General features: G+C 38.8%; 1 protein-coding gene across 1 annotated transcript; it reads left to right on the top strand.

Moving 5' to 3' along the window:
• The first annotated feature begins 5,848 nt into the window (after positions 1-5,848).
• On the top strand, positions 5,849-6,199 carry LOC122725685 (40S ribosomal protein S15a-like). Its single transcript, XM_043962899.1, has one exon. The coding sequence runs from the start codon at positions 5,849-5,851 to the stop codon at positions 6,197-6,199; it is 351 nt and encodes a 116-aa protein (XP_043818834.1).
• The last annotated feature ends 4,193 nt before the right edge of the window (positions 6,200-10,392 follow it).

The following is a 10,392-nucleotide window of genomic DNA, read 5'->3' as shown; positions in this document are numbered from 1 at the left end:
GGGACTATTTTGGTATATTTAAAATCAGTCTAAAAATCATGGCAGGAAGTGAAAATGATAAGTGACTTAGCAGGCACAAAAACCTACATTGTTTTGTATTTAGTAAAGATTATAAGGAACCAATTTATGAATCAGCTGCCTTAACATATAAGGAATTGGGTTTTATGTCAGTAAATGCATCTGTGCTGCTGTCAACCAAATGTATTATGTGGTTTTTAAATTTGCACACATTAAGGTGCAGAACTTGAGAGAGTAGACTGTGAGGTACTTGATTCTCCTACCTGCTTGGAGTATAGGAAGTACACTAACCATCCTGATATAATTTCCTCCATAAATAAATTTGTCCGTGGATATGCCCAGTTAACACTGAAACAAGGACACAACTCTGTCAGTTCTGAGAAGGAAATCAGTTCCATCTATTTAGGGAAATATTTTATTTTTTGGCCTGAATCTGTCATTTTATCAGTGTGGAGGGTCCCAGTGTGGAAACTTTTTACCCAGGCAAATTGGCAATTCCCTAATAATATATCATCTTAGAGAATTGTCTTGGGCACAGACCAGTTAAGTGACTTGCCATGGGTCACGTAGCTAATATGTGAAAGAGGTAGCACTTGAATCCAGGACTTTCTGACAGATCCAACACATTATATACCAAGCTACCTCCCATTGCATACCATATTAACTCAAAAACAAAGTCTGATATTCAACTAAGTTTTCACATTTCAATTATCTGTTTTATTAGCACACAGAAGCAGCATAATAATTATGATATCAAATATTTATAAGGCATATTACGGTTTGCAAGGCAAGGTTGTGGAGATAATATTTGTTACTTAATAAATATCTCATTTTATCCCCACAACCTTGCGATACACATGCTATTATTACCTCTGTTTTATAGATGAGGAAATTGAGGCAGAAAGGTTAAGTGACTTGTCCAGGATCAGCTTGGGTCTGAGCCCCTATGTGATCTTAGGTCTTCCTGACTCCAAGTCCACACTGCTACCCATTGTGGTATATAGCTGCCTAGAGTCTAATAAGCTCATTGTGACTGTCTCTAAAATTCAGTTCATTATGCCCCTTATGTACTTGAGTTTCTAATCACTAAAAGCATCCATCTTTCTTTTTCTACTGGTGTCACTCTATCTCCCCCTTTTGCCCTAGTTTATGTATTTGAATATGTTTGGTTGACTGGAGCCCTGAGCCCATCTCAATTTAATTCTTGTTTATTATTTGTGTAGTATCTCAGATTCCAGTCTGAGGTGGTATTTTTCAAGTTGTCTGTTTTTTGGTTTTTGTTTATTTTGGGGGGAAGGTGTTAACCTGAGACAGCTGTTCTGAACAACTTCTTACTCTTGAACCTTTCACCCTTCAAATATCTAAAGTCATTCCCTTTGGATCTATTTGGGAAAAAGTCATTTTAATTTGACACCAAACCCTGAAACTTTCAGATTAAGCATGGAAGCCCTCTTGAGGTATGTTTACAGTGAAAACAAACAAGTTGTGATTTATAATCTGGAATCCCCCATTTTAGACCTGTAGTTTGGTTTCAGAACAGCTTAGAGTTTATTCAAGCCAAAAGGTCCCAACATGTTGGTACTGAAAATGACTTATGTGATTTTGTCATGTCTGGTAACCTTGATACAGAAAATCAGATAAGAATTAACCTTATAATGATGAAATGTTAGACACCTTAAAAATCTATGACACTTTAAAAATCTCCTCTTCCAACTGCTCCACTTTACAATAAGAAAACTGAGTCCCAGAGAGGTGGTAATTTGCCTAAGGTCATCCAGTAAATTGGTGAAAATGTTGGAACTAGAACCTAGGCTTTATGAATTTTAGAACAGTGCTTTACCCATCATACCAGGCTAATATCTACTTATCCGACGGTGATCTGCAAAGATGAAGATTAATGGGACAAACAGCTAAGAAGACACTTAGGAGATTCTTTTTCCCCCACCTTTCACATCTTCTAAATAACCACTTATGGAAAGAGCAAAGGGATAGAGTCAAGCATCTACCATACACTAGAACATTTCTCAGAACTTTTGGTCCAAGGACCCCTTTACACTCAGAAAATTATTGAAGCCTCCCCCCCTCTAAAGAGCTTTTTGTCTATGTGGGTTGTATCTGTTAATATTTGCTGTATTAGAAATAAAAATGTCCCATTGTTATTATGAAAAATAGTTTTAAACTTGCAGATCCCCTGAAAGGGTCTCTGGAACCCATGGACCACTTTGAGAACCATTGTCCTATACCACTTTCCCCAAGAAGATTCATGTATTAAGGGCCTTAACAAGAGAATTTGTTTTGTTTCCTCTTATCTCCCCCTAGTTTTGTGCTTCTTTTTGTTCTGTTATTTGCTATTCTCTCTTATGCATGTAATTATAGCAAACCTTCATGGGAACTTTTGTTCTTCTTCCATCCCTCACCAGTCAGAGCAGTAGAATGTATGGTTTATCTGCAAGAGAGCAAAGGTTACATTTCCCAAAAGAACATGGAATAACTCATAGAGTATGGGCACAGATTGGAAAACAACAGAAGAGAAGATGTGGTGGATGGGGAAAGACTCATTCATGCTGACAGGAAGGTTTCCAAGTGATAACACCTCCTAGGAAGAGATAGCATTACCTAGTTACCTAATAGATAATTCCTCCTGAAAGAGAAAAACATAGCCTTCATGACTCTTTTATAACATGGAGATTCTTTGATAAATGTAACCATAATGATAACTCTGGTTACTTACTTGTGGAAAGGAAACAGTCATACATATATGTTACAAAGTACTTGAACTAGAAACCCATTTATTTAAATCCATAGAATATTAAAGCTAGAAAGGATCTTAGAGATCATTGAGTTTAACTACCTCATTTTCAAACATGAGGAAGCAGAATAATGCCATAAGACAATTCCTGGAGCAACAGAACCCACAAAAGGATGGGGTGAGATCATCTTCCATCCAAAGATGACTTAGAAGGTCTGCAGGAAAGGTCTGTTATACTGGGGTGAGAGTGGAGTGAAGATCCAGGCCAAACCACACAGGCCCAGACCCAGCCCCAGCCCCAGAGAATCAGGCCTCCAGAGCCTTGGAATCAATTGAAGCAGCAGCTGCTTCTAGAACTCAGCTCACAATCCAGTGAGGGGGTCAAGTGATTGGCCAGGAGGAGATTTCAGGGGTCTTTGCTGGCACTGAGGTGGAACTCTGTTGTGTTTGTGTTGCCTGGGCTCAGAACCAGAAAGCAGTCTTGAGTGGCACCAGGCCCAGGTGGGGGAGGGGCACAGGCACACTGAAGCTTGAAATCACACTGAAATAGAATTCTGTTCCAGGTTGAAGAGCAAGCAGGCCTATGGTTACTTACAGACCAGAGCACAGGCTATGAGAGTGTAGAATGTGGCTTTCCTTAAATCGTACCACCTGGGACCCCCTGAAGCTTGGAACAGTGTGCCCTGGAAGCAGTACCCCACTTTAAGAAGGAGTTAAAAGTCAAGAAATAGGCTGGCAAAATGAACAGACAGGAAAAAATGTAGACACTAGAAAGTTTCTTTGGTGACAAGGAAGATCAAAATACACCCTCAGAAGAAGATAACAAAGTCAAAGCTCCTACATCCAAAGTTTCCAAGAAAAATATGAATTGGTCTCAGGCCATGGAAATACTCAAAAAGGACTTTGAAGATAAAAGAAGTAGAGGAAAAAACGGAAAGAGAAATCAGAGTGAGGCAGGAGGGACATGAAAAAAATTCAACAGCTTGAAAAGCCAAATGGAAAAGGAGATACAAAATCTCACTTAAGGGGCAGCTAGGTAGCACAGTGGATAAAGCACCGGCCCTTGATTCAGGAGGACCTGAGTTCAAATCCAGCCTCAGACACTTGACACGTACTAGCTGTGTGACCCTGGGCAAGTCACTTAACCCTCATTGCCCTGCAAAAAAACAAAACAAACAAACAAAAAACAAAATCTCACTGAAGAAAATAATTGCTTAATAATTAGGATTGAGCAAATGGAAGCTAATGACTTTATGAGAAATCAAGACATAATAAAACAAAACCAAAAGAATGAAAAAATGGAGGGCAATGTAAACTATCTCCTTGGAAAAACAGCTGACCTAGAAAATAGATCAAGGAGAAATAATTTGAAAATTATTGGACAACCTGAAAACCATGTTCAAAAAAAGAGCTGAGACATCATCTTCCAAGAAATTGGCAGGGAAAATTGTCCTCATATTCTAGAAGCGGAAGGTAAAATAGAAATTGAAAGAATCCACCAATCACCTCCTAAAAGAGATCCCAAAATGAAAACTTCCAGGAATATTATAGCCAAATTCCAGTACTCCCAGGCCAAGGAGAAAATACTGCAAGCAGCCAGAAAGAAACAATTCTAGTATGGTGGAGCCACAGATCTAGCAGCTTCTACGTGAAAGGATCAGAGGAATATGGTATTCTGGAGGGCAAAAGAATTGGAATTACAAACAAGAATCACCTACCCAGCAAAACTGAGTATAATCTTTCAGAGGGAAAATTGGGAATCAGTGAAAGAAAAGACTTTCAGGCATTTGTGATGAAAAGACCTGAGCAGAATAGAAAATTTGACTTTCAAATACAAGACCCTAGAGAAACATAAAAAGGTAAACAAGAAAAGGAAATCATAAGGGATATTAAAAGGTTAAACTGTTTACATTCCTGCATGAGAAGATAATTCATAAGAACTTTCTCATTATTAGGGCAGGTGGATGGAGTATATTTAGACAGAGGGCACAGATGTGAGTTAAATATAAAGGGATAATATCTTTAAAATAATAAAATTCAGGGGTGAGAGAATAATGCACTGGGAGAAAGGGAAAGGGAGAGGTGGAATGGGGTAAAGTATCACCCATAGAAGAAGCAAGAAAAAGTTTATGGACTAGAGGGTAAGTTGGGGAAGGTGTGGGGGAGTCAGTGAGCCTTACTCTCATCAGAATTGGCTCAAAGAGGGAATAACATACACACTCAACTGGGTAAAGTAATCTATCTAACCCTGCAGGAAAGTAGGAAGAGAAGGGAATAAGGTGAAGGGGGGAAAGAAGGGAGGGAAGATTGGGGGAGGGGGCAGTCAGAAGCAAAACACTTTTGAGGAATAATAGGGTGAAAAAATATAGAAAATAGAGTAAATATTATGGGGAGGGAATAGGATGGAGGGAAACAGCAATAGTAACTGTGACAAAAATTTTGAAGCAGAGGCAAGAGCAATGTAAGATAATGGTTGATTGATTAATGATTGGATGAAGATGAGGATTTATTGGCTGATGATGATAAAATGTATGGTACTTACTTTGCTGGGCTACTGCAAAGAAAATTCTTTATCAGGTATAAAGTAGTATATAAATGTTATCCATTACTGTTGTTGCAATAATCAACCTCATGGTTTTATTGTAAGGTAATCTCTCTTTAAAGTACTATATAGGGGCAGCTAGGTGGGGTAGTGGATAAAGCACCAGCCCTGGATTCAAGAGGACTTGAGTTCAAATCCGGCCTCAAGCACTTGACACTTACTAGCTGTGTGACCCTTGTCAAGTCACTTAACCCTCATTACCCCGCAAAACAAAACAAAACAAAGTACTATATAAATGTAGTTTACTATTTTTTTTTTTTTAGTGAGGCAATTGGGGTCAAGTGACTTGCCTAAGGTCACACAGCTAGTAAGTGTTAAGTGTCTGAGGCCGGATCTGAACTCAGGTCCTCCTGACTCCAGGGCCGGTGCTCTATCCACTGCGCCACCTAGCCGCCCCACTATTTTTTTAAATGATGAGGATATATCTCTCTGCACTCACCCATCTCATCCTCTTTCTGCCATCTTGCAGTGCCACCACCATGGTGCACATGAATGTCCTGGCAAATGCTCTCAAAAGTATCAACAATGCAGAAAAACTAGGAAAAAGCCAGGTCCTCATTAGGCCGTGCTCTAAAGTAATCGTCAGGTTCTTAACTGTGATGATGAAGCATGGTTACATTGGTGAATTTGAGATCATTGATGATCACAGAGCAGGAAAAATTGTTGTGAACCTCACAGGCAGATTAAACAAGTGTGGTGTAATCAGCCCCAGATTTGATGTTCAATTGAAAGATCTGGAAAAGTGGCTTACAACTTCAGCTGGCATCATGGACCATGAGGAAGCAAAACGAAAACACACAGGAGGAAAAAGCCTGGGATTCTTTTTCTAAGGGTGTAAAACATACATACAAATAAAATGCTCCAATGGAAAAAAAAATGATGAGGATGATGCTATCAGAAAAACCTGGAAAGACCTACATGAGCTGATGCAGAGTGAAATGTATTATATACAAAATAACAACAATATTGTAAGATGGTCTGCTGTGAATGACTTGGTTATTTTCAAAAATAAAATGATCCAAGACAACTCTAAAGGACTTATGAAAAATGCAATCCATCTAGAGAGGTAGAACTAATGGTATCTGAATATAGATTGAAGCATAATTTTTTTTGTTAGTTCCTTTATCTGAAGTTTTGTTTTTGTCTGTTTCCTTTCACAACCTGACTAATGTGGAAATGTTTTTCATGATTACTCATGTATAATTTATATTGAATTGCTTGATTTCTGGCAGGGGGTGGAGAGAGGAAGAGAATTTGGAACACGATGTCTTAAAAAATTGATGTCGAAATTTTTTTTTTCAAAGACGAGGAAGCAAAGGCACAGAAAGATTAACTGACTTGCCCAAAGTCTCACAGTCACATCACTTTAGGCAGAGTCTGTACTATAGGCCAGGTCGCAACTCCATTTTAGTTCTCTTTCCATTATCGAACAGCCTGAACTTTATTTTCCAAACACCAGGTCTTCCCCCTAACTGATCTCTCAGTGTTCAAGAGCTAAAATGGAAAATGATAGAGCAGATAATGAATGAATAATGGGAGATATGAAACAATATTGTCCCAGATGAAATCAGTGGTGCTCCCTATTGTTTCTTTAGCATTACAATAGCTAAAATCACTCTGATGATACAAAGCCATTTTCCTACTGTGTTCATTTCTCCGTCTTGTGTTTTTGTCTTATCCTTGGATTCTGGCCTTCCTTTTGATTGAGTTGGCTTATACATAGTTTGTTTCTTTGATAACTAAATCTATTTGCCTTATAACTGACTATTTGCATGTGCCCAGAGGTCTAGAATGAGCTTTCTGATCATCTTATGAGACCATTTAAGTTAGGTATTTGACAAATATGTGTTTGACATAACTCCAAAGTGTAGGCTAGTATGCACTGCAGAATCAATAATAGAAAAGATTTGGATCCTATGGAAACAAAGCTCAACACCATTTATATTCACATAGGGAAAAGTTATAAAAGAGGACTGAATTTTTCCATATTGCTCCAAGAATGGATCAAATATTCTGATAATTTTTAAATCTTTACACAATTTTAATACCATGGACTAATCACCTATGTATGACAGCTGTTACTATTACATATAATGCCCTCTCTGGGGCAACTCCTCCAACTTGGCACTCACAAGTTTCAGTCTAGATCCTCAGAGGGTTTCTTCTATTGCAGGCTAAAAAGTACTTTTTTGAATCTACATTTTTTAAACTAAAGCTTGTTAGCCCTACAGTGATGTGCTTATCTTAAAGAATTAGCCACAATGCACTATTAGTTCAAATCAAAAGCATTTACTAAGATGATGTCATAAGAGCAAGAGCAATAAAACACTCCTGCCTATAAGCCTAGGGTGCACTCTACCATTAATACTCATAGCATCAGGGGGCAGCTAGATGGCACAGTGGATAAAGCACCAGCCCTGGATTCAGGAGGATCTGAGTTCAAATTCGGCCTCAGACACTTGACAAGTACTAGCTTTGTGACCTTGGGCAAGTCACTTAATCCTCATTGCCCTGCAAAAAAAAAAAAAATACTCATAGCATCAGAGAGAAGAGAAGGCACATGTACAATGATAGTGCAACTCACATTTAGGAGATATGTATCCAAGGCAATTCATGCTTCTGGCACTGCAGGACCCTGATGCCCTTTGGTCATCAAAGGGTCATGACTTGGTGTCATCAAGCTGCTTCCCTTGAGCATAGAAACTCCTTCACAACTGTGCTCCCTCATGCTAATTTTCTACTTCAACATAACTCCCAATTTTGAAAGATAATTCTCGAATTTATAATTGGCTCTCTTCTCTGCTGCCAGGGATTACAATACTTAGAGCAGCCTCCGCTGATTCTCTCTCTCTCTGCTCCAAATTGGTTGTGGTCTCTCCTGCTCTTTAAGCAATCCCATTGCCAAATGCCTGTAGTGCTGGGGAGAGGAGAGGAGAAAGAAATCCTCTTTCTCCCCAAGAGGTAAAGAGATATTTCCTTTCAGGAGTTTTCTCTCTAGAGCTAGAACTCCTCTCAACTATCACAAGTCACACTTCTTAAAGGTACTTCCTGCCCTGACTGGCTCTAGAGGTGACAAGTTAGCATTTTAAAGGTCACCAGAGGTGGGGCTAATCTTCTGCCAAACAATAGAAAGCTGTACCCCCTCATTCCATTAAGAATTCCTTCACAGGGGCAGCTAGGTGTAGGGGGCAGCTAGGTGTCACAGGGGATAAAGCACCAGCCCTGGATTCAGGAGGACCTGAGTTCAAATCCAGTTTCAGATACTTGACACTTACTAGCTGTGTGACCCTGGGCAAGTCACTTAATCCTCATTGCCCTTCAAAAAAAATATTTAAATTAAATTTTTAAAAATATAGAAAAATCATCTGGTTGGCATTCAAAACCTTTAAAAAAAAGAATTCTTTCACAATATTCAAAGGAATAACTGAGAGCAGACATGTTATTACACCTCTGAACATATTAACACCTCTTTATTTTTTGCTCCTTAATTACCATAATTATATTAACTGGGCTGACCAAGTGCCCCTACCCCACACTACATATAAATAGTTCTCCATGGCACTTTCAGTTTTACACAACACTTACCTAAATGTTTCATAAGAAGCCTGAGAAGTTTTTTCATTGCTGTTTTTGTATGAACCTGAGATTATATCAGTATAAGGAATTCCTAATGGAGATCAGCAACTTGCCTATAACTTGATACCATAGGATCCGATCATTTTACAAATGAGAAAAATCAAGGGCCAGGGAAATTAGTGACTTTACCCAGGGTTGTGAATCTTAAGTGGCAAAGTCAGTTCCTCTATCTGGAAATGTAGTGTGTTTTCTACCATACTGCTGCCTTAATAGTCCTAACAGCCTTTGAGAGTCACCTGGGGCACTGAGAGATTCAATGACTTACCTTTATTCACAGCTGGCATGTTTCTGAGGCAGGACTTGTAAATGGGGGGATTGGGCTAGATTCTGACTGAAGTCCCTTCCAGCTCTAAGTCTTTTTTGTTTTTCGGTCATTTTCTGACTATTCATGATCCCTTTTGGTTGGTTAGTTGGTTGTGTGTGTGTGTGTGTGTGTGTGTGTGTGTGTGTGTGTGTATGTGAGGCAATTAGGGTTAAGGGACTTGCCCAGGGTCACACAGCTAGTAAGTGTCAAGTGTCTGAGGCCAGATTTGAACTCAGGTCCTCCTGAATCCAGGGCCAGTGCTCTATCCACTACACCACCTAGCTGCCCCCTTTTGGTTTTTCTTAGCAAAGATATTGGAGTGGTTTGCCATTTGCTTCTCCAGCTCATTTTACAAGTGAGGAAACTGAGGCAGAATAAAGTGACTTGCCCAGGGTCACACAAGTAAATAAGTGTCTGAGGTCATATTTGAACTTAGGAAGATGAGTCTTCCTGACTTCAGGTCCAGTACTCTATCCATTGTACCACCTAGCTTCCCCTAAATCATTTTATAATCCTACAAAATCAAGTCTTTCTGACTCCAAGGCTAGCTTACTGTCCACCATACCAGGGCTTCTCAAACTTTTTCCACTCACAACCCCTTTTCACCAGAGAAATTTTTACATACCTCTGGGTATATATGTATATAAAATAGGTATTCATAACCTTTTACTGTTGCCAAATATTTTGTGACCCCCACATTCAGTTACACAAAGGTTAAGACCCACACTAGGCACTTTACCATACTGCCTCATTTTCCAAATGAGGAAACAAAGACACAGAAGTCTCACATCTAGTCTGCATCAGAGTTGGGAATCAAATTCAAGTCTCCAGACTTAAAGTCCAGTATTCTGTTAACAAATGTATTTTTCTTATCTCCACAAGTGAAAGAAAACTATAGATCTGAATGTTGTTTATGCATATTTTAAATTATTTTCATTTTGAAAATTATATAGCATCAAAAAGAGAAAATAAATACTAAACTGAAAAAATGACAAAATATAATTATTTTTAAAGCATAGGGAAGTACCAAATGATGATTATACGTGACCATCTTAATTTTTAATACTAAAAAAAATTAAGTTA

This window comes from Dromiciops gliroides, chromosome 4, assembly GCF_019393635.1.
Source record: "Dromiciops gliroides isolate mDroGli1 chromosome 4, mDroGli1.pri, whole genome shotgun sequence".
In the NCBI taxonomy this organism is placed as follows: domain Eukaryota; kingdom Metazoa; phylum Chordata; class Mammalia; order Microbiotheria; family Microbiotheriidae; genus Dromiciops; species Dromiciops gliroides.
Note: the sequence above shows the minus strand (reverse complement) of the source record. Positions and strands in the feature narration are given on the sequence as shown.